This window comes from Botryllus schlosseri, chromosome 2, assembly GCF_051294905.1.
Source record: "Botryllus schlosseri isolate E-star chromosome 2, Bs_hap1, whole genome shotgun sequence".
NCBI classification, from domain to species: domain Eukaryota; kingdom Metazoa; phylum Chordata; class Ascidiacea; order Stolidobranchia; family Styelidae; genus Botryllus; species Botryllus schlosseri.
In genome coordinates this window covers 20518085-20543847 of record NC_137237.1, presented here as the reverse complement: position 1 = coordinate 20543847, position 25763 = coordinate 20518085, and the positions used below count along the sequence as shown (strand labels likewise).

The window sequence follows — 25763 nt, the reverse complement described above, 5'->3', positions numbered from 1 at the left end:
TTCAACCTGTCCGGAGAAAATATGCCGCCACAGTTGCGACGCTGAATGAGAGACACATACATACACACTTACACAGACAACTCAACTAGCAGAATTCACAGAGATCAAACACTGTAATGTAAACAGGCAACATTTAATGCGATACAAGCTGTGTCGGGCTTTCATCCGTGAAGTAAAAGTTATTGCGCGTTTGGAAAATTATACTATTATTCATGGACGATAATCACTCATTAATTTAAAATATCAACGTGTGAATACCAAGAAACACGGGGGCCTACATGTAATTTTATGAGCGTAATGAAAGCTACAGGCAATATAACTGGAGTGACGCATGACAGCACATCATCGTATCAGACTATGTTTCAAAGTACGATCATCAATTGTGTTTATTATCAATTTCATGAGCGCAGACGAATCGTCGCGGCTGTCCGTGTTTCGTCAATCAAGCCATCGTCACAATTCCTATCTATATGCATTATGCAGTCTTATCACGGCTCGAGCAAAACGTAGAGACTATGTATTGACATCTGTGTTGTAAATATGCCACCGTATGTAGATAATGTACAATGTACATGTATAATGTCAACACAAATGCAAAAATTGTTTCGAGTCAGGTACCATTATTTTGGGATGCAAAGCGGCTGTTTTCCAGAGATACCGGACGACAAAGGAATCGTTAATCGAGATATATTTATTTACAACACCTGAGCGTCCTCATGTATACCCGATAAATTGCTTACCGGCTATTATTATCGTTGTAGTAACAAAGATTTTTCGTTACCATCTACATTATTAAATATTGCTTATGTGATTACATGTAATACCGTTTCTCATCTTTGTACGGTTGCGTATTTTAATTCGGTCCGAAATTCGTCGGTTACGTCGTATTGCATATTTTTCTTTGTCAAGCGCGGGGACTTCTTTTGTTCCGAAAAATGTTTTACTGGGTTTCGAAACGGTTTGACTTCCTCAGTTGCGTGGTGTCGTATGTCACGGGTTGCGCCGCGGCTCGCATTGATTCTTGAATTCGTCTACAAAAACTTTCGCGCACTGTAGGTGAGTCATATCCCCACGGATGTCACTATTTGAGCAGGTATATAATCATTCACGAATTAGCCTAATAAGCGTCACTTTGCTCTGGACTTCTTTTTCTCCTCATTGATCTTGCCCGTAAAAGCCAATGTCTCGGAAAGACAAAGTTATTATAACGTCGCTCTTTGCGGGTTTATCGTGGCGAATGGATTTCCGACACTTTTGTATCCTTCTTAATAGGATGTGATACACGATTCCTACGGGATTTCGATCAGACATAGTTAATTATACGTTCACCAGGAATAATCTCGCCGGCGATCGAACCATTGAACACCTGGTAATTGACGATTTACATAAACTCACAGGATTCGCCGACTCTGATGTGTAAATTACATGGCAGCAAATTATTACACCTTGGAACAATGGAGACACGATAAAGCAGGGGTCTCAAACACATTTTGTGCGGCCCGCGTCAGCATTTTTAGATTTTGAAGTATTCGACTGCCACATATCTTTTTTTAGATTTGAGAACTTACAATTTGCTCTAAAACTACTCCAAAAAACCTGAAACTACTCATCAACTTCACTATCACATCACTTTCAAAAGTTACCGTGCGGGTGGAAGATCAGCTATTACGTCACATTACCTGTTTATGGTGGTACAACATGATCCGTCGACGATTTTTGACTGAAAATTGTGATTTGGACTCGGGCGCGACCTTTTGTAGAATACTCGAACTCGGACTGAATGGGTGATAAAATAAAAGTATTCGAGCTGAGTCGGGTCAAACGTTACAATCAGATAATGACGCCGTGACTTGGTACGACCACGTAATCAATAAAAATTAATTTATCAAACTTTTTCGGAAATAGTGATATCAAAAGGTCGTAGCTTGTGCTGCATAGTGTATTTCGCTATTTAAGCAAGTCGGTATGGCAACCATTAGCATTCTGTTGCCCCTTGATGTATCGTTGTCCGCTATAGCTGCAAAATTATAACGCGACAGCTTTTACGATGTCATGATGCATTTGTGCTCTCGCATGGTGTCTATAACTAATTATTTTGACTAACTATGCCAAGCACAACAACAATTTTATTCAAATATTTAAAAGTGTGATTGTTTTTCGAGCCAGGCGTGTATTCACAATAGTTAATCACATTTGCACGATGTGTGTACCTGTACAATGACAGTCTGCAAGGTCCCGTAAAATAAGGCTTACTGGGAATACATAGAATACCCCTATTATTGGTGCTGCGGCCCGTGGTGCCAGCAAAAACTAGAAAATTGTTCCTCGAGCACATTTTAGTTTGAGACCCCTGCGGTACAGTGACTCAATTGAACTGTAGACAGGCGTTTGGTTGAGATATGAGGAAATGGAACCATGTTGCTGGTTGAAGCGTACATGTAATCGTGATCGAGGACCACAATCAAAGTTGAAAAAGAACGGAAATCATATCATCTACCCACACCACTGGAATAAATGAAATTGGACAACATAAAAATATTTTATTCACTTAATGTCATCAACTCTAGGTTATATGTGGCGAAGAGTTGCATGATACCTATATGGATTTGGTGCAAGATATTGCGACAGTAGTGATAACGAAACTAGAAATTCAAATAAGCAAACAGCATGGGAAAAACACAAATTTGACGCCTCTTCCAGTAGGCCAGTACCCAACCCAAGTATTTCCATGACTATCAACCTGCCAAGAAAAGAGTCATCAATCATACTAACGTTACGGACCCAAACTGCGAAATTGTTGACTGAACTCGGCGTCCTATGGGAGTCCTGAGAATGGTTTCATGTTCGATCCATACCTGTGTCATGAACCTTGGAACTATTATGTCATCAGTGTGACTTCTTCGCCAAATAATAGATCCAAGCGCAGCAAAACTAATTTTACGTTATAATCATTTATAACGAATTCGCACCTATACAGATTTCATCGCAGTAATACCTGCATTCGGCACTCCCGGACTTCAAATAGTATTAGATAAGGCTCATCGAGGGCCATAGACCATCGTCGTCTTGATATCACAATATTTCTACAAAGAGCGTCAGAGCATAACGCTCACTCAAGTTCGTGGAAGGTCAACTGTGGAACGGTTTTCCTCCGACTGTCAGGGTGCCCTTCGACGTACAAATATCCAAGTGAAAATGTTACAGATTCAACTTATTCTCGTTCTGGACGTAAATATTTCGCTTATGTAGCTCATCCCACCGTATGTTTTCCCCCCGTAATTAGATAGACTACTTGCCCTTTTTTATTGTGATTATATCTGTATTTTCATCCGTGCAAGCTGAATGCAGGGTGCCTCTATCTAACATGCTTTTAGGCACCAGGGGCGATTGATTAATAGAGCCCACCGCGCTATTTGTACTCCTCCCTTTACTCATAGTATCGTAATCTTGTGGTATTTTGAGCTGATAAAAATTGATAGCGAAAGTATCGAGAAGGTGGATAACTTTGACGTATCGTATTCCAATTCGTCTATAGTCTGGTAAAGATCATCTTGGTGATTCTACAGAAATTATCATTATATACCTCTACAGCTGTAAATACATACACCGGCCGATTTTGCAGCGAAAGTATGTTCACAACACTACGGATTTGTTACGTATCTGCAGATGCGTATTTCCATGGTTTCACGGTGACACAACTTTTATCATTACCAATAAATGTTCTGGTACGCCAACATTGCGTAAGTGACATTGTCCGAATTTTCGTCTCGCATTCTTATATGACGGAAAATCTTCGCCTGCGTGTTAGTAAACACGAATTAGATCAAATTATCCTCAAACGCGACAGAGATCATTTCCAGTGCTTGGGAGTTTGCACCAGGTTAAAGTGAAATTCCTCTCAACTCAAGGTACGGCAAACTTCTTGAATTAGCATTTCCCGTTTGGAGTTTTTCGTTGATAATCCGAGAATTATCCACCAATCAAGGATAATCCGAGAATTATCAAGGAAAATTCAAATAACTCCGCTTCTACTGGTTGGAATTGAATCAAATTTGTTTTACGTCGTCTCTGAAGATAGCTCAACAATTTCATGGGGTTGACAGAAAAATTTGAATTTTTTTTAAATTTCCTGTAAAAATTAAAAATTTTAATTGGATCTGCGGAGCCTTATACTTGTTAAAATTGAACAAAATTTGGTGTGCAGCGTTTTTTAGGGTAACCTAACAATTTAATGACTGAATGGCCGGAATCCAGAAAAAGAACTTATTTTTGAACAGCCCTTATGAACATAGAATGTATTCCTTATCTGCAAAGTTTGAGGGAATTACCCACGAAATACGTATTGGTGTTTCAAGTTTACTAATCTCAATTAGCTAATTTCTTCATAGCTGGTCACAGCCACGATTGGGTACATGGTCATCGAAGCAGAAATTCCAGATTTGCGATATGTCCTTGTCCATGTCCATTGTCCAGTTGACCGTGTCCACTCTTTCGATTGCAAGCTTCTATATTTCTATTCGTAAACGCGCCTACTCATATAGTACTGAGATATCAAGACGTACTTCTGATAAATACGTTGTTGTTTACAACTGTACATACATGCATAGTGCACACATATGCAAGCATGCAACATGTATATTGTATATGTACATTACAGAAGAGATATATTAAGTGAAGTGATTTCAAACTACGGACCGGCGTTTGGGAGAATTTTCCCATGTCAAGTGATGACCTTATTTGAAACTCGACTCCTTCCCGCTGAAATTTAGAGATATCCTGTTCCACGCGCAGGTCAAGATATACGATGTGACGTTTAACGATGCTGTTTTATTTGCGGAAATGAATTAACGGAAACCACATATGGGAGAGATAAAATTTCCAGAGGAGTATATATTGACTCTTCCACATATAGGCGTACCAGTTGCCTACTGAGTACACGCTTTACGTTTTTATCTTTATACTCGATTATGGTCGCCCACGTTTCTCATCATCCATTATCGCAATTGATAAATTAGCATGACACTCGAGCTGTAACTGGCGAATCAGATTCCTATAGACATGAATGAAGAAATTATAGAGGCGTATAGTTTCCTGTAAGTGTTTTGAGAGTCTGGACTGTGTGTAAGTTTTCTGAATCAGAATGTCATGTCGAAAAAATTGTTATAGCTATTTGGTCACTTGTCACGCGGCATATCTTAAAATGAAATCGCGGAAATGATGTAACATTTGAACATGAACATTGAACATGTATCAATATCTAGTAGCCTTATATTTCATTTAGGCTTACGTATTTTAGTATAACATTCACAGTGACTACTGACTGATTGATAACTGCAGCAACTGGCGTGTACGGAAATCTCAAATTCTCCAGTCCACATTCTTAGAACTGTAATCTGAAATTGAGCACTTCAGATTATAATTACTTTGTCTGCTCGCGAAGTTGATGATATTCGGATCCTTACATTCATTGAAATCTGGATCTAATTTGCTAATTGGCCTGGAACATTGGCCTTTAACAATGACGTATGAGCCTACCCGGAATAAGATATTTATGGTAGACGCAGCGTAAAATAGTGTTTTGACGTCATAAAGAGGGCATATAAAACGAGCAATTCGGGAGGATATACATCGCAGGTGAAACCTCGCCGGTTGCACCGCTATACTTGTCAATCAAAGGTATGCTAGCATACTATGCATATACGCTGGAAATGGGGATGCTTTCCAAGTAACATATCCCGAATTTTCGAGCTAACCGGTAAAGTCCGATTTCCTCATGCAACATACTGTTTGTTCATATGCAAATTTATGAAAGAACGACCTCAGAAATTTGCCTTCTAATTTTGAAACTTCCTGAGATATCGAAATTGAAACATATGTAGGCTTATACACTATGTATTAACCGCGTTATTTTAAACAATTTGTCTGAACACCCTTCTGAAATAAATACGCGATGAATCAGACATTAACACAACATTAAACGCCTGACTCAACAGAAATTGCACCATATGAAAGCGGTATTCGTGTACAGTGCTCTTACAAAGTAAAGCGGATCAATTGCAAGGTTCCTACGGGATAAGAATCGTCAATTTCGGAGCCTCGCTGGTTTTTTCCCTTCTAAAACTTCAAAAAAACAGCTTTGAAACGAACCAAATCTGCTGAGTTAGTGCTTCGAGGAACTGAATGTCAGAGGCTATCTCTGAGTCAATCAATTTCCTCGCGCCGGCGTCGTGTGGGTATTTAAAGAAAATCACTGATACATAATGATGTGGGATCGCGCAAGCGGCCATGAACGTGACACATCGTCTGCGTCATTATAGTGTTGTGAAAAGCACTTCAGAAATTTCGTGGCGTGTCAAGATACACGGGCGGATCTTTTTGTTCCATTCATGCGGCGTGTGGATGTGTCTCGGAAACTGGAATAACAAGACTTCGGTGACGAAAGTCGATATGATTGAAACCGTAATGGGATTCTGATATCTGATTTTTAATATCTTATATCTAACCATAATGCCGAGAAACTCGGATTGATTGCATAGAAATCGTTACTTTGTAAGCTTGAAACTCGTCTCGAATTATGTTCGCTCCGCGATACCCGTTTGTTGTCAGTTAGAAGTTAAGTCAGGTCAATGTGGGTCATTCGTCATGTGTGAACAGTTAAGTTCACTCAGTCAACCTTAGAGAGTATCTACAAAATTGCATATCTTATTTAGTTTTCTTCCATTGGCATACTGAGCGATACATATCGGGAGGGCAATCAAACGCAGTCATGCGAGAATCGGAAGTTCAATGAGTCACCATCACATAAAATCCGTGACAAGCCAGAACCGTAATAACTAAAAACGGAAGTTCAGTGATTAGTCGCTCAAATAATCCGAAGCCAGACACTGTGAACCGATTGATCTGGAAGAGGTAGTGAAAATTAATTGTTCTGTCGCCGTATATGCAATTAAACTCACGGAATTATCGTGTTCGTCCAACTCGGGACGGAATTTTGGTTTGCTCTTGTTCGAAAATACATCTGCATCTGCGCGAATTGCAATCACGGGGTTTCACAATGATTGGCGGCGTTTGTGCGATTTACGATAATATTGAAGTCATTCTAATTGAAGGAGATGAAGTCGGGCGAGATATGATTTGCTCAATATACGGATACGAATATTTATGGACTACTACAACAACTATTTCTTTGCTTTTCTCCTACACGCGACGCCTTGTTCAGAACCTGTGACAGCATAACTACGGAACACTTGACGCGCATACCGTACTATACTTACATACCGCATACCGCACGATACATTTTCTAGATTCGACAAGTATTCTGTTCACGCAGGTGCGGTAACAATTCTAATCGTAGCGCTCTACCATCACGAGAGCCGTCCCTTGCGATTGCTGTTGCTGAACGTGACGCCATCAGACGAGATTTTATTATACTATCAGGTGCCTTGATTGGTCATCGTTCCGCTATTAGTACTTTCGATTGAGCTCAACAGGTGAACTTGTCGTGCGTCAAAATACCGAGGACTTTTCAAATCTGACGATGACGTGAAACAGAGACAGCCGGATTCATATCACCAGCTTGCAAACGACGATGCGACACGTTGCAGCTCTGACACTGGTGGTAACTACATCAGTTAAAACAATACGCAAAGTCACTCTAGCAAATCTTCCGTTCGGTTGATGCTATAGCATACATTGAAATGAGCAGTAGAAACAGAGGCTATTTCCGTTAATGCGAACTTGATACTGGTTGAAATAAGTGAATACACTTATTCAGGTTCAGCTACCTGCGGGTCGTTTAGGACCACAATCATGTGCATTGTCAATGACGTCATAACATGTTGTATGACGCGTCAAACCACTGTTATCAACGCAAATGAGTTTTCATAATTCAAAATTATAAAACTCTTGTGATCGAAGATTTGTACGTGTGGCATGCGAAGTCGTTTGCTTGGAAATTGCACATAGTTTAAGCATCACCTATTGGTTAAGCTGTTTAGTGTAGGCTCACACCCTTTGTAACCGGCCCGTTGTCGATCCCTGAACCTAACTCCTTCCCTCACCAATTTTCAAATTATATCCGAGTAATATGACGTATATCAGGGGCGGGCAACTTTCCCAGTCGGCGGGCCGGATATGGGAAAATGAAGTCATTGGCGGGCCGGATTCATGGATCCATACATTAATCACGGATATATCCGCCTATACATAGAATAAATCATACTTAATGTAAACCTTAAGTTAATTTTAAAACATAGTCACCAAAAACAGTGTTCAATGAATTTATGTTATGTACTTCGATAGCTGCTGAAGTCAACGAGACATCTGCGGTCGATCAAAGTTTTCAACTAGTTCTTTGAACTCTGCCTGTCTCTGTCGGACGTATTAAATACTACACGTAAACATCAATCAAATTGTAACAGTGTAAATTGTAAAAGTGCTGGAGTCTACTATTATTCAGTTGAACAAACCTATTTTATGTAGACAAAAAGATTTCCTCTACAACCTACAAATTTCTCATTAGTGCATGTGTTTCGTGCGTGTAACTGTTTATTTACGAATTGCGTTGCTAGTATAGTAACGTATGTCTGTATACTTCATAGTTTGTTTTGTTGCCATTGGTACAATGCGAATTTCATGGTTTGTGATTTTGATGGTTGCGTCATACTTTGCCTTTTTGGTTTTGCTTTTAAATCTGTTTAAATCCCTTTAGTGTGCCGTTAACTCTTGAAAAGAGTCACCCGAAAAGACTTCGAGTTAATAAATATTATTATACAATGGATATTGTATGGAAAGCTATATTCAAGTTCTGTACCACGAACCAGCTATTGAAGCTTTTATTGTTAATGTTCATGTTCGAAAATGTTTGCTCGCAAATGTATGTAGACCCGCGGGCCACATTATCAAGTAAGACCGGAAAGCGTCTGCGGGCCGCTCAAAATCCCGTCGCGGGCCGTATGTTGCCCGCCCCTGACGTATATGCTTAGCTTGGATGGTACACCACTCTAAGAATGACCCAAGGTGGTTGTTGAACGCCAATATAATAAAGAAGTAACGTTATTAACGGTGTTTACGTGTTTTCGTATTTTGGTCCAACCGGAATGACAGAGGCAGGATAGAGAGGGGTAGGCCTTGGAACAACACGTTAGTCTTAATTGATGGCACTTGTTCAGATATAGACGAGAGCCGAGAGGATCTGGAAGCGCTTAGCCGATCATTCTATTTTGCGTGGTCATTTTGCAGATATAAGTAATAAGTATACGTAATTGTTGCGCACGTTTGCACATGTCATGCTTATTCGTTGTTGGCGTGACAATGTAACAGGCTGTTTACTCACGTCACATGTGCTACACAAATGGAAGAATACGGAATGTGGACTCTCATCGCCATAATAAATTCGCCTGCATGTATAAAGTCCAAGTACACCGTGCAGCTTATGATGTGCTTCCGCCATAGACAGAGCGCAATTGCGCTGCGCAATCGCGCAAGAAGTGAAATGCAATTGCTGTCAGTAACATGGTAATTTACTCAAAGCTGGGCTGAAATTATACTACGGGAGTGGGAAGATTGCTCGGTTGACGTTACAGAGCAGAGTAATGTTGTTCGATGCAAAGTGCATGCAGACCCCACAGAACCTTCTTGATAGACTTTGTCGCGTATGCTGTGTAGGCCTATACATTATGTCATCAAATCCTGCGACTTTCCCGCTCGGTTCGGTGCAATGTTCGCGGGCATGTGCGTAATTACCAAGCAATAATACGCACGTGACAATGAGCTTTCAGGTCCATGATCTCATTTTCGAACGTCAATGGTGCGAAACAAGCATCGCGACGATATACGCGACACTGTGTGGTGCATTGTACATAACTCCTCTGCGCTCTTGTTACTCCTACAGCACACCCAGGTAAACAGAAATGGACGAGGCGCTTGTGAGAATATACATTGAGATTATACTCCGATTCAACTCTTTCGATAGTCAATATTATTCTTCGAGCTACGCCAGCTATGTGTTACGTTGACTGCAGGGCGAGATACCAAAACTTTTCCGTTCATTACGTCGGTACACAGAAATAATGGAGGTTTACCTTTGAACCCCACGTGAAACAGATCGTGACAACCTCGATGACCGTAAAGCGTCCCGACTTCGCAAGATTACGAGAACAGTCGTATATACTTAATCAACCGACTCGTTTGTCTTGACGTTCCTTCCGTCTTCCCATTGCCATAAACCTATCTACTTCAATATCGCTGTGTTTATTTGTTTGCTTCGGATTATAATGTTGGTCATCAAAATAGGGTATGTGACATCATTCGTCCGTCTGATATCGAGGTGAAATAATAAGTGATGCCTCATCCGAAAAGCAAAAGTTATTTGGGAAGCAAACACATATATTGAGGTTATTGAAGTGACGTAATTCGTACCCGCCAGTCATTTTCAATGTAACCTAGTACGTTGCATGCAGTGCAGACATGAGACATAGTAGAATGTTGAGTAAAGCTATTTTACGTGTAGGCTATTACTGTACGTACGTGGAGTGTGGACGATCGGTCCAGCTAAATACCGCACCCGATTACTTTCAATTGCCATGGCAGAAAGAGTGCAATTTTCTTCAGTAATTATGTAATGGATTAATATCAATAAATATCAGAGAATTCGACCATATTATCGTCGATAAAAATGTATATCGTAAATTTTTACCTGAACCATATAGTCACATACATATTGACAAAACTGACAATAGTATGCATCAAAAATTGGAAAATAAACCCTATAAGCTTTTCAGATTTAGAGTCGCCATATGGTAAAGTTAACTCGGCACATACTTATTATACAATACATACATCGACTAAATGGACTGTGGACACACATAGACAACAGGATATTACACTTCATAAATCACGCGATGAAAGACTATTGGATTGCGTTTTTTCGATTCCCTCCGACTAACAGCATAATATTGAAAGTTTGACGGAGGTGATTTCATCGGCAATTCGATTTTAAAATGTAATAAAATGACTATACGCAGCGATCGATACAGATACAGATAGTCACGCTGGACGTACTCCTAAATTATACAAAATAAGGTAAGTGCCTTCAACTGACCTCTGGCTCTAACACAGGTAATTTATCCGTTTTAGAGCGCATCGCTATGAATGGAAGATACCAAGTGCAAGGAAAGCGCACTATATGCGCATCTCTATCTTACCTCGTATTTTTCAGTCACTCTTCTATACTCCTTTTGAAAAATCCAAGTACACAAACACAACGAGAGACTTGTTAGGGTAGCTAGGTGTCATCTGCTGATGTACACTCCCGGCGTGTGCACTGTGCAGTGCATGTGATGTAGGTAAGTGATCACAATGTCCCTGAGGAGTCCCAGTCTGGTGCTACATAGAATTTTAAATCTCAAGAATTACGGTAGGTATTATGTACTTCTATTTTTCCTAATTAAATATTGGTGACAGGGTTAACATTTGTATTCATAGCTTCATTTTCTGCAGAAAACTGTGCAGTAAACCGCTGCTTGATGCACCATGAAGCTGGCGTAATCTTGTAACAGATGGCAAATAAAATGAGAAAGAGAGGAAGAGAGAAAGGGGGGGACAAAGTAGAAAATCATTGCAGTCCGCAACTTCATAATCTCGAACCTGTACGACCATCATTATTGACAAATATCGGTCATTGATCATAGTGCATGGGTATCGAATCTGACCATTCGATATAACGCAGGGGTGGCCAACCTTTTCGGCCAAAGGGCACTTTTTTGCAAGTTTACAGGTTAACAGATGGACATTAGGGTTGTGGTTTATCAGGCTGATTTAAATCAGTGTGATATTAGTCAGGGATTTTTCGTTGATTTTTTATTTTAATTTCACCATTTTGATATTATTGAATATTTTGTTTTTTTCAAATTTTCGGACGAGATGCGTGGATGAGGTTTATTATGGCACAATCATGTGTATTTTACATAAACCTGAGATAGCATTTCGTCACCGGCACCGGTATAGTTCAGCTATTTGACAGACAGTCGGGTAAAGAGCAAAGAGCGGTAGTCAATCAATATGTTAGTGTTTTTGCTGTGGATAGTTAGTTGTCTGCAACATGCTGCTTCTATTTCCGAGGCACTAGTGGGATACCGAATACAAACCGCAATCCGGAGTCTCTGTCGAAAGATTCCTCCATCTCTGATGCCTAAGCGTCGCAAAACTACTATGGATTGTCCCGAGTTGACTCATCATGTTTCCTTGCTACTAGAACAGATCAGTAATGATTCTAGCGACCCATCATTACCCCATAGGTTAAACTAGGGTTACCATATTTTGGGAATCTCAAAGAAGACACTTTGTCAAAATTTTCAGACTTACAATACTGGAGTAAAATCAGGAATAAATGGTAAATTTTTCCCGACTCTGTGGTCGGTTGACTAATAACAACAAAATTGGTCATTTTTCTGGCTCAAGTCCCGAAATACCCGCAGGTCCGTTAGTAGAACGCTGAATTCCTATATCTCAGTCCAATTTCCACGTACAATTATCCAAAATTTAAAAAAAGAGGACATTCTCAAGAAAGAGGACATTTAGGCGTCCTCCGAGGACACTTTCAAAAAAGACTAAAAAGGAGACAAATGTTCTTGAAAGAGGACGTACGTTAACCCTAGCTAAACGTTTTGTTGATGATGATTCACAGTCCCACATTATTAAAGTTTAAGCTTTATCCTCCATCACCTTGATTGACATGGTCGTCATTCATCCCATTTTCTTTTGTTCGTGTTGGTTGTTGTTGTTATGAGTAAAAAACAAAAACAAAAAAATCATGATTTGAATTATTTAATCAGGGGCAAAATAGTTTTAACCGGAACCCTACTGGACATATCGATATCGAAAGCTTTGGCCAACATGCGATAATCATTTTGTGCCTAGGTTTCATCGTCGACGACCTCTCAAGGTCACATGCTGGACGACACTTTCGGTCGTAATTGCGAATGTAGTTAGACTCAATCTGGTACGTTGGGCGTTTTTTAAATAATTTTCAGTAACATTATTAAAAGCAAGAAAGCGATTGACATCATATTGCACGAAGCGTGAAGGAAATATTTACATTAGACCAATCTACCGCAAAATATTCTACTTTATTGGAATGTACGAAGATCTACCGAAATGTGACATGGCCCATGGATCTGCTAATGCGTCGGACTGATATTTTAGTCATCAACATCTCAAGTGTTGCGGCCAGACTAGTTTAAATTTGGTTTGCTTTGCAAAGTTCACAATCTGGACAATTGATTTTTGATAATATAACTAATTTCGAAAATTATCTCGCAGGCCACGGGTTGCCCGCCCCTGATATAATATGAGCGACCTTGCCGTCGCAACAGGTATTTTCTGGCATATTTTCAGTGGTAGCCTACGTGTTGTATTGGACGATATCGGTTGAAGCATTAAATTTCCTGCCTAATCAGACTTCGCTAATCACCTATAATACTGTATGATAGATAATAAATACGCACATATCACGCAGTGGTAGTCAACATTGGCGCTACCGCATGCCCGCCGCTACCGGGTGATTTTGACTTCGAAAGGAGTAGAAATTCTCGACGGGGCACTGGGACGCTATGGGAGAGGTGAAGATAAATGATGTGGTGGTATTACATCATATTATAGTTCTCATTGCAAGTGAAGTTTTGACCAAAATGATCAAATCTCGACATTTTTCGTTGCGATTAGCACGAAATATATTGTTGATTAGCAATCTGTTTTTACCTATGCTTTGGGTATAATAATTCAGGTATAATAGGGGTTCGTATTTCATGCCTGAATGTGAGCCGATCTATAAGTCGGCAACAAAGATCGCGATTGGGAAGTATGGGGAGGCGAGAAACTGAAGAATGAACTGAGCGTATAAGCGAAGTCGTCCTCAAGAATACGAAAAATCAAATATATTATGCACATTATGAAATTCTTATTGTAGATGTAGAGAACTAAGCTGGAAAAGGCAATAAGCCTCACTGTGCGTCATAAAATAAGGGGGCGCCAGAACATGAAGAGTTCTGAAAATGGGTGCTGGACGAACACGGGTTAAGTCGAATTACCTGCAAGATCTGAAGAACATAATTTTGAAATAGGGAAATGTACTCTCAGTACATTGGCCTACCTATACTTATATTTAGTGCAAAGTATTGGTATTCGGGACCGAAGCCGTGTATTTTTTATGAAGCTGGAACCAGAGTTGAACTGAAACAGCAGGTGGGACCAATTGTTTGAATGATAGTTCCACAGAAAGAGCTACGCCAAGATTTACGCCTGCTTCGAACGAAGTCTGGTAAGGAACATTCCAGATATGTACGCAATCCCGATTTTTCGAATCGACAGTTTTACACCCAGCGAAAACACTACTGTCGAAGCAAAGAAATTTACAACGTAGCAACATTGTAAATTGCTATGGTCCTAGTCCGAGCTTCCATATGTACGCACAGACGAACGCTGTCGATGACAGAGATTTGACTATTGAGAGGATGCGAACAGGTCCGTAAATTCATGTGAATTATTTGATTTGAAAATCAACCACCAATTTATACACTACTTTACTGGCTTTGACAATTTCGCACATAGGCTTATTTTTTTTTGAACAAAATTTGGATCTGTCCAAATTTCAATGTTAAGGTGGAGATAATAAAGTTGGATTAGCAATAAAGTCGATTATCGCGTTCCTCAGGATTTAACAACCCAGGATTAAGGAAACCGGTTGATCGCAGCGCATAAACTTGGTTTTAATCTCGGGATTTAACAAACCGGAACAAACTAGAGATTACTAGTTATCCATAAAAACTGCGTGAACTGCGTATTATTCCAACGCGCAAAGATTTCCGATAATGACCGTGCCGATTGTCTCCTAGGTAATGGCTTCACTAAACAATGAACGAATTATATACCCACCATTTCAGAGCGATATCTATATTCTATAACAGTGGTTCCCAACCTTTTTGTCTTCATTCCCCACTTCAGGTTTATTCCGAGCCGTCATTCCCCACTAGGACCGTAAACGCGCGAAGCGCGAAAAATTTATATCATTCATGTTTGAATCGGTCAATATGATCGGGAATTGCATATATTTTGCTATTAATTTTTATCCCCTTACCGGTAGAGCTGAGTGACGTGTGTCGGAAAAGGTAGGACCCCTAAGTATGAATTAAACATCTTCGGGCAGACCCGTTGATATATTGACTTCGTTACATGACGCTATTTCGTGACCTCCTAAATCTGCTATGTCGAAAGATATGGAAATCGCCAAAACTCAAAGGTATTGCTTTACTGTCAAATAATTTTTTCCCTGCGGGATGGCATTTGTCCTGTGGGGTTCAGATCGCCAGGACAGGAAAATTCGGCGCCAGCCATTTAGCCGCCTCTGGACAATTAAACATATATGTATATCGAAGTTTTCGGTCACCACAAGGGCATTCCTTCTTGGCCAAGGTCTTCTCGCTGCTGATCGTTCTGGCACACTTATCGGAGTCGCATGGTACATGGCGTATAACTTCATATGACTTGGTGCGTCGTGGCGCAGTAATGGCCGACACCGAAATCTCCATTTCTATAAATTCTACGTATTTTCTTGGGAGAAGGGTACCCAATAATAAAAATATTAGGCAATATTAAATCGCGCGCCCAGCGCAAATAAAAGTTTGAATAAGTGACATAAATTTCCAAAAAAATACTCTATCATTCATGTTACTATATGAAATCATTTTGGGCCCCTTCGAGCTCGCCCCCCCCCCCCCAATTGGAGCTATTTCCTGGTTTGACTACACAAGACACACAACCACACCAGTACGCCAAGACAATCGCCTATAACTGCAACGTAAAACGTATTGTGAACTGATACAAGTAACGCTCAAAATTACGCGAAAGCGTTATTTCACGTCAACCTAGTCGTGCTGGAGGCGTTTGTAACACCATGATTGGAAATCCAGAGTTAAAAATCAGGTTTTGTGAGCACCGCGCAATATAATTTTCGAAACATACATTCCAGGGCAGTTAACTGGTAACGGTAATTGCGCATGTGTCTCCGTGAATATGCAGACTTTGCTGCAGATAATTTTAAACAACCGCGTCTATTCCCCACCAGAAACCATTGAATTCCCCACTAGTGAGGAATTCCCCACCGTTTGGGAACCACTGTTCTATAATATGTTTCCTAGCTGAACCGTACTAATTGGACCCAAATTTCATTTCGCGATGATAATTCTACCTATTACAGTGGCGGTATCGTTATCAACAGGCTGCTGTTTCATTCAACAAATTGACAACTGATATACTGACAGCCAATAACGCGTATTCGCCGATAACGCCACTTGATTGAAAACTCGGGACACCGTGACTAATCATCGCGCGTAACGTTTTCCTACTACAGCAGGGGTGTCAAACATACGTCCCCGGGCCGCATCCTGCCCGCCAGACGGTTTCATCGGGCCCGCGAAGCAATTCTGAGTATAGATTCAGAAAATCTAATATTATCCAGCACATTTGTAACAAATGTTGAGATTTTGTACGGGAAATACTTTCATCAAATATTCCCTATAAGACAGCAAATGCCGAGCATGTTCATAAGCCACAATGACCCAACTATGGTGTAGTGCTTTCACTCTCTCTGATTTGAGAAGGCAAAAGTGCACACTGAATTCAGAGTTTTATGGAAAAAATGGACCAAATAGTAACTATTCACAGAAGTGAGAACGCTAATGCAGAATCGATGTCTGCAATTTTCATGTTACACAAATACAGGGTTGTAACAAAGTCACATGGTTCCGAGTCACGAGTCAATCTTACTTTTGTGGTTTTGACTCGAGTCAAGTCGAGTCATTTTCAATTCAACACCGAGTCGAGTCCGAGTCCAAGTCACCGTTTACCGGGTCAAGTCCGAGTCATAGTGTCATGACTCGAGTCCGAGTCCAAGTCACAGTATTGAAGTCAGGTTCATCCAATGTTTTCAATCCTGTTTGGGTGATATTGAATTCCTTGCTTGCCTAACATGCTTATTTTGTCCCTACCAGAGTCTTGGCACATGTTTATTTAGGTATATTACGGACAGTTCCTGGCCTCATTTACCAATGCTTCAGATAGACGAGACAGGCCACCAATATGATAACTTTACTAATCTTAGAACTTAAAATCAAATATATGTCTGGTCAGTCTGATACATCACAAATACAAGCATTCAGTTTTTATTACGACCACATCGACGACAGCTCACAAATAGCTGATTGAGAACCAACGAATTCAAGTCTACATACTATCTGCTAGAGAACCTGCGAATTCACGTCGACAAATAAGGTGATAGAGAATCAACAGACGCATGTTTATGTAGGGGTATTTTCACCAGGCCAGCATGCTGTAAAAGCGTGCATGTAGCTATGTGCAGTGACAAAAACAGATACCTTTTGATATTACTAAAGGTTTTCCCAATTGCATTACAGACAACATCGCAGTTACAGCATTGGAGAAATAATTGGGGCTGTTAAAAACATTTTTTTCAATTTTCCGGCTACTTCTTAGAATTGTTAGATTGCCTAAAAAGACTTAAATTTGTCTCAATTCCGACCGGTAGAAAGTAATGCTCTGGGAGAAAATTTTGTATTAATCACGAATAGAGATTTTCGAATTTTAGTGGCTACCTCATGATATTGTTAGATTGTGTAAAAATATGATTCATAGCAAATTTGGCTCAATTCCAACAAGAAGAAGCGAAGTTATCAGAATAGGATATTTTGGATATGAAAAAATAGTCTGCTTACCACTAGTATGTAATTATATTATATGAAAGAATTTCTCACTAAAAATACTCCATTAATTTTCAAATCCAAAATTTTCTCTTCTCATATCATTGATTCTACTTTTTAAAATTTAACCAGATTCAGTGTTCTTTTAATGCAACATAACAATTTTATCAAGTAGCCTAGCCATAAAGTAAAATAAAAAAGAAGTTATTTTTGAACAGCCCTACTGTACAAACATCACACAACATTAACCATTCATTATTAGTCACGTGCACAATGCACATACCTAATAAAACGTCAAATGGACGGAGGGTATTGTGTGTTTTCACAGACGACAGATCAAATCAATGATGAGTTACACTTCAAAAATACCAAAGTGGAGAGGAGATTCCCAGATATATTAAAGCTGCGTGGCCTTAGAATAAATCCACATTTACTGAATACACTTTCCACTGGTGCACTAGATGCAGGAATTGACAAGCATTTTTGAACCTCACTGAAGAGCGTTGGATACTCATTCTTTCTAGTCGCCCAAAAATGCAAATAATCATCGTCTTCAAATCTACACATGAGCTTATCAGTCTCTTCCAAGTACTTGACCATCTCAGTCATTGCATTGGCTCTAATTGAACTCTGCTTCGATTCTTTGCTTGTATAATTGAAAAGTCTTGAGTACGGCACTTTAATTGCGGAGGATTTATTACCTCTTCATCACTGGATGATTTTGTACAAATGCATTGCTACTATGTACCATTGTCTGTTGTTTTTACGGCGGCCTATCTGATATCAGACTAGTGCAACGAAAGCAGTGGTGACAAATAGCGATGTCGGCAGAATTCGTCAGATGCGTTGATCTAGCCGTTACGATTCGCAAATTTTTTCGTCTTCGAGTCATATAAAATAAACCAAGTCAATGACTTGGGTCGAGTCATGCGTAATGACTCGAGTACAAGTCGAGTCAATCCAAATATTGACTCGAGTCGAATCAAGTCATTTTCCCATTTCAAGAAAATGACTCGAGTCAAGTCGAGTCACAAAAATATCGTGACTCGAGTCTGACTCGAGTCGAGTCATGACTCGAGTCATTACAACCCTGCACAAATATATAATCAAAATATCTATGGTCGCACTGCTGTGTCACTTACCATCGAATATAGGTCCCCGGACTTGGGATAAGAACCCCGACTGGCAATTCAATAATAAAAGCCCGAATTCACGCCGCGTTTAGAGTTAAATATCATGTAGAATATTCCTCACAGCAAATACGCGGGGCTAACGGCAGACTAAGACTACAGCAAAGGGAGCATAGAAATATGCCAACTTACATCGTCGTTAACGCTACTGTTTTATCGGCTGTAGTGTATTCACACGGACAATCGTTGTATTTCTGCCATCACGATTGTTCGCCAATAGAGGCGTTGCGACATGTCGGAATAGAACCCCTCGTATATGATCGGTGTATTATCTATAAATGCTTTGTATTCAAGTGATAAGCTAGGACACGAGGTATATTTTGGTATCGGTCGGCTGATCCGTCCGGCCGTGGGCGATTAGAAGGGTAGAATCCGGCCCGCGGCGCAATTTGAGTTTGACACCCCTGAACTACAGTATTTAATCACACGATTAGCATTCTTCCGGATCAGCTAACTTTATTATCTACGCCTAAAATGCGTCCATATTAGCAGTTTTTAATCACATGATTACTTGATTAGCATACCCCCGGATCAGCTAACTTTATTATCCCCGCCCTTAGATTAAGAATGCTCTCGATGGATTTATTCGGGGATGGCCATTGGCCCAACGTTGGTGACCCTGTAGCGCTGACTAGCGATATTTATCCAGAGTGAATCATCTGGTACGGGAGATGGGTAATGGCCTCATGGGTCATACTTTGTCATGAGTAAGAGCTCGAAGACAGGAAAGTCATGAATGTCAATGCTTCTTGTGACACAAATTATTGGTAATATTTTAGAAATCACAGAATAAGCCTACATACCAGTTGCCCTAAATTGATTTGAACACGAAAATGGTAAAATTGGAATCGTTATGATGTCATTATCACAAAAGTAGCCTCGTCAAATACGACACAATAGCCTAAGCAACCACCTGTAGAGGCATACCTGCACCGGTAGCTTATTTGTCTGCTTAATTCTGATAAGCTTTATACCGGAAGATGTATCGTACGTTAGTTATCATCACAGTGTTTGTGTTGCTGGCTACTGATAGTTGTAGCGGACAATGTGATCAAGGCTATTGGGGAGAGGGATGTAAGAATTACTGCGGCTATTGCAGTCCTGGATTAGCAGGTACGCAGCAATCAAGCACCAACCTCAATCCTTACGACCGAAACTGCTCATCAGTCGACGGTAGATGCTCATATAATTGCCAAGACGGATGGTCGGGCATTAGGTAAGATCGATTACATCAATTAATATTAATATTGCGAGCTATTCCATCTGGTGAGTTTTCACTATTCATCAAATATCGTAACCGACAGAGTTGAAGATGATATTAGTAAGTATTGGCAACATCTAGTAATTCAGTGTAAACTAGATACTCTTGGAGAAGATTGTTTAATGCCTAATGCATGTAATCGTCGCAAAATTCATTCCCAATTATTAAAGAAGGTTGCGGATTCTCGTAAAATACATTTCATGACATAATCATTCTATTTGAAACTTCCACAATTAAATACCACAAAATTTGGGATACAATGGATAGAAAGGAAGGATGGATGGTGAATTCAATCAACCAAACCCACAGTATTTCCTATACCAAAACGGAAAAACAGGTCAAAAAGAAAGAAGTTTTCACAAATTGCACATTGCACAATGCACACTAAATGAGAAATTGCCTACAGAAACACTAAAAAAAGAGATGATGAGGCTCGAGGCACGTTTCGTCACATGACACCCATATGCACTCGGATATCAGAATCCGATCAGGTAATCTTAAAACCCCGATTGAGTCATTAAATAGAGACTGCTTGAAGGTGGACGGGCAAGCACAGAACGCTCTGATAGTTGGCGGAATACAGAATTTTAGACTTGGTGGATTTGCCTCCGGTGAACGTTGTGTTTTTCCATCAATCATACTGATTTTGTGGTAATTGAATATATGGACAGTATGGACACAATTGTGTTATATTTATTTGATGTTGAGGTACCGTAAAGAAGTTTGTAAAATTTAGGACAGACTCCGCAATTGGATGGACACATGGCAATTACTAGCTGCCTCATTAAAAAACTGTGCTTCGCTCGATATATCAGGGAAATTAAGAGTCATTCAATCTTCCCGTGCCATCAAATGTTGATTTTTAATGCTAGCTGTGCAGCTTGCACTTTCGATCAACTATTCAGTGGTTCTCAACCTTTTCCGCGCTGATCACAAATCGTATTCATGGGAATGCAGATGGCCCACGATTTCGACTTCATGACGGACGTCGAACCTTTCATGTTTTTCTTAGATAGAACTACAGCCTTGTTTCTTTCCTTGCAACGTAAAACAGTTATACAAACTACACTGTTAAAACTACAAGAACAGGAAAATATCCAACCTGCTGCCACTATTGTTGTCATTCTAATGTGCCCCTGGAGGCAGGTGTGACTGTTTGACTTCGAACAATTGTGTGAGATTTTGATGGGGCAATGGTTAAAATTTTACGTATACGGCAACTGCCGTAACCCATGCTCCGGTTTAACTGAACAAATTATGAACTGCAATAAAGATATCGACGCCGGTGGTGATTGACTGATTATATTGGATGCCGTCGATTTATTGATTGGTCATATGTAGAACGAATACCGACGTACAACGCTCATGAGGGCCTACGATATCGTAGGCCCCAGCGCATGTTATTTTTTCTGCAGCATTGCTACGACACATGTTAAATTTTGAATACGTTGCTCATAGTTTGAATAATGTCCTTCTCGTATTTCGCAAATGAAAATAGTCAAATTTTAATTTTGAAACCAGAATGTCGCCGCGAACCATTTTCAAAGGCTCTGCGATCCACGTTTGGTTAAGAACCACCCGAACCCGAGTCACTCCGAACCACTGGACTATAAATAAAACTGACGCAGGTTTAATCAAGCATACTTCCTTGTATTTACAATTTCTTGTCCAAATATTTTTGGACAGGTTGCTCGAATCCTGGCAGTTATGAGGCCACGTTTTCCAACGACAAACTTCGAAATGTATAATCGGTTTAATAACTCGTTCTGTTTTATCTACCAGTGTTCGCTGAATCAAGTTTCGCTTATAGCTTATTAATAGATTATATAACTGAGAATGTACTATCACAAATGCAAAAGACCAACAGATGATAAGCACGTGATTTTTGGTATAATTAACAACAACAACTTTCACAAATGGATTTGTTATCGAACATGACGCACAGTGGTAAAGGCGTTGGTGACCACTTATTATCTTTTTTAAAATGCGCATCTTGACATAAAAACACTTTACGCGAAGGAATTAGTTGCATTCGTATGGGCCCAAGCACCGAGCAATCTCCGAAGTACATGGGCAGAGAACCGGAGATTGTCTTATGGACTTTCAATTCGCTCAAGATGGAGAACGAAAGTCGAGAATGTATCGAGATAGCACGGCGTGCGCGGCGTTGTGTGGTCGAACGCCGTGACGCGGCGCGTTTTAAACGATGCGAAGGGTTGATCATGCTACCAGTTAGGGTCTAGTGCAGGGGTTCTCAACTTCCCTTGTATAACGGGCCGCATTTTAACAGAAAAAGACGCTGCGGCCGCAGAAAAATGTTGCCTTGTATTCATGGGCTACTATTAGATTTAGGCTATTGTAGCCTATTTACCAGTCGTATACCGGCATTTAGTACATTTCTATGCATTATAAAGTAATAATGGACAGCGTTCGTAAGTTTGCAGCTGCTGCTTGTGAGAATATGTATCTTCTAGCGGTGCATGTAAATCCCTTCATGGAGGGTGCATTACATTCGTTGTCAAGTCGGTATATGCAACTTCAAATCCCTCCACCGGAGAGCCGAACTCTCTGTTCCAACTTCCAATGCGTGGGCGAGCAAGTATAAAATTAATATAACTTTTGCCTTACAGAGACCATTATCACATTGAGCTCTGAGTGATATGAGAAGAAGTCTGGTGTTTGGAGGCATTTCTGAGCAAACCAATCAACATTTCTCTTTTCCGTTCATGCCGGGGGCCCTGTACCAATAGCTACAGAAGTCAGATTTGTCAAGTTGATATTTTTCGCTGGTCCCGTCCCCACGTTTGCCCAGCCAGCATTTCTCCGCATATATGTCCACTCTGATAAAATTCAACCAAATAATTAGTTATACAATGTCGGTGGATTCATCCAAGGCCGTGTAAAAGTAGTCTACGCGGCAACGTGTTTCAGAACAGGCGATAAAAGATTGACTGGTATTGATGCTACTGGTCTGGTCAGGATTGAATCAAACGATTGTATCTTCGAAATTTGTCAGGTGATGTTGTCTTTGCTGCCAAGTTCCGGAAACAGCAAATATTCGCAAAGTATGTTACGATTTTATTGAAATCACACCCTCTATATCAGATTTCTTGGGTTTAGCGATATTCGAAGCAATTTTAAACGATGCTTCTGTAACGCCGTCGGCAATCTCAACAACCGTTCGCAGTGAGTCAAAAAGTGTAGGCCTACTAAGTGGCGGGATTCTCTTGAACCAGAGTCCAGCCGAATAATGATTCAAAACAATAACAATCTGAAGTCGAGAATATCTCAAGAAACGAGAACACATTGAAGCAGTGGTTCTCAAACTTTCTTTAGTCACGCCCCCCCCCCCTTTTGATACGGAAAAATTTCGTGCCCCCTTATCGTCATATAACAAAATGCAACCTGAATGCTAGCATAGAAGGTTATAGCCGTTGATTAGAGAATTTATCAAATAAGAAATTCGGACTATACACAGAGAGAGAACTATGAATTGAATAAATTGCGCGCAGCGCGAAATTTTTTTCAGTTGACCGCAGCTTCGCGCCCCTTCAGATGCTTCACGCACCAAAGGGGGCGCGCGCCCCCAGTTTGAGAACCACTGTCTTCAAGAATGAGTAATCAAACGAAACAGAGACGGTGCGATAAAAGAGCCAAGTATCTAAATTAATTTGTAACAATACCGTGTAATTAGTAATTGCGTTTATAATGAAAGATGTCGCGGGCCGCAAAATATACGTATGCGGGCCGCATGCGGGCCGCGGGTTGAGAATCCCTGGTCTAGTGCAATGGTTCTCAGTCTGGGTGCCGATTAGACTGATCAGGGATGCCGGAAGAAAGGAGGTGAAGAGCAACCATAAAGTCAGACATCGTCCCAATAATTTGAATTCGTAAATCGTTTCGGTTCGTTCCCCTCATTTATTGCAAATCTTTTAATATATTTGATACATCCTAATAATATCTTGTTTCAATTGATAAAATGATGATAACACGAAGTAATACATTGGGCGATTAGGCCATTACGCATTATGTATGATAGTTTTGATTATACAGGAGTTTCTCCCTTGCTTCGGCCATCCTTAGTCTTGGAACACAAGCCGTTACAAGAAATTTGCCATAACCTTATACTAGGAGGCTGTCAGTGACTGTGTATTTCTACTTTTTCAAAGTACTCGTGCACCACTTAGTCAGATGGTCACTACTTCAACTTCTAATTGAAAACTACTTACTTTTTTACTTTGAATTATGAAAAGTAAAAAGTGTGTTTTGGAGTTCGACAATAATGTTGTAAAATCGAATGAAGTAGTCCCTGTATCAGAGTCACTAAATATAGATTGGAATATTGCACCGATTCGTAGTGTCATATCATTTTGTGTAGGTCGCGAACATACATCTTGTAATTTCGAAAGGCATCTGATTAATTGCTGAATGGAGTAGCTATTCACGATGTTATGCTTCTACTTGGAGTAGCGAAGCTCACTTGAATCTGCGTGTTTTTCATCAATATTGAAACGAACACCTTACAAGGCTGTTGACAGTTCACCAAAGGTTCTGTTGTTGTTTGTGGTATTCATGGTGTTTATCGACTACAGTGGTCATACACCAAGCCGATATTCATTATTTTTGATTCCGTAACTGCCGCACCGCCCACTTCTCGGCTTTCAGTAAGACACCGCTTACGCGGATGATATGGCGAGGGGCCTAGATAAACCTCCAACACTAAGGTAGGAATTCTGGAGTCGACCTCGGTTCTGGACAGCGTATTAAAAAAACGATGAATATTCCGGTATTCGTTGGTCCTTACATTACAGTAAGTAAGTAAATAAGATAGGCCTTCCGTTGTTGTAAACTATAGCAATCAAGTGTAATAGGCCTACATACAACTCTTCTTTTCAGGTGCGACAAACCGATATGTACCCGAGGCTGCGGCCCAGGCGAATGCCTAGCTCCGAATTACTGCGGGAAATGCGGATCCATTTCGTTAATCAGTCCCAATTGCGAAGACATTCGACTGCGAGGATTGATAGGAGCAGCGATTGCCATTGGAATACTGACGCTTTCGTTAGCGCTTCTCCGGATAGGTAGCGACACAAATTTCGTCGTCCAATAGATCTCAGTGCGGGTAACACACGGATATATGGCCATTGGCCATGGATTTTATTTCGCCACCGAAACAGTATGGCAGCTGTATCTGTTTCGCTGCTAATACATCTAACACTGTATGTCATTGGTCCGATATTATACACAGAAATGCAGAAGGCTGTTGTTGTGTTACCGATTTCATAGTCTGTATTCATCTAGCACAGCGGTCCTTAACCAGGGGTACGAAGCACCAAAGTAGGGGGCACGATATGCAGTGGGAAATTATACGCTACCATATTTATAGACCTAAAAGATTTTGCAAATCAACATAGAGACGAATGTATGGTCGGATTTCTCCAACTCGAAAATTTCCTTCGCGCTTTCCTTTAAAATATTAAATTATATTGTTGCTTTCAATTTGGGTATGAAATCCCCTCGACAAAATAATAGTATAGGTTA

The 25763-nt window shown here is 40.3% G+C and overlaps 1 protein-coding gene and 1 long non-coding RNA gene across 2 annotated transcripts; both read left to right on the top strand.

Annotated features, from left to right (window-relative positions):
* The first annotated feature begins 958 nt into the window (after window positions 1-958).
* LOC145434090 (uncharacterized) lies at window positions 959-3903 on the top strand. The gene is made up of 2 exons (XR_013913265.1): window positions 959-1052; window positions 3037-3903. It is a non-coding gene; the product is annotated as an uncharacterized LOC145434090 (long non-coding RNA).
* A 15969-nt stretch (window positions 3904-19872) lies between these two features.
* LOC145434089 (uncharacterized) lies at window positions 19873-25480 on the top strand. The gene is made up of 2 exons (XM_080311388.1): window positions 19873-20177; window positions 25119-25480. The coding sequence occupies exons 1-2, from the start codon at window positions 19942-19944 to the stop codon at window positions 25330-25332; spliced, it is 450 nt and encodes a 149-aa protein (XP_080167514.1). The 5' UTR covers window positions 19873-19941; the 3' UTR covers window positions 25333-25480.
* The last annotated feature ends 283 nt before the right edge of the window (window positions 25481-25763 follow it).

Excerpts from the sequence above, each read along its gene's own strand:
- LOC145434089 (XM_080311388.1), top strand. The coding sequence starts at position 19,942 with ATGTATCGTACGTTAGTTATCATCACAGTGTTTGTGTTGCTGGCTACT. Across the intron at positions 20,178-25,118 it reads GACGGATGGTCGGGCATTAG|GTGCGACAAACCGATATGTA; the intron begins GTAAGATCGATT and ends TCTTCTTTTCAG.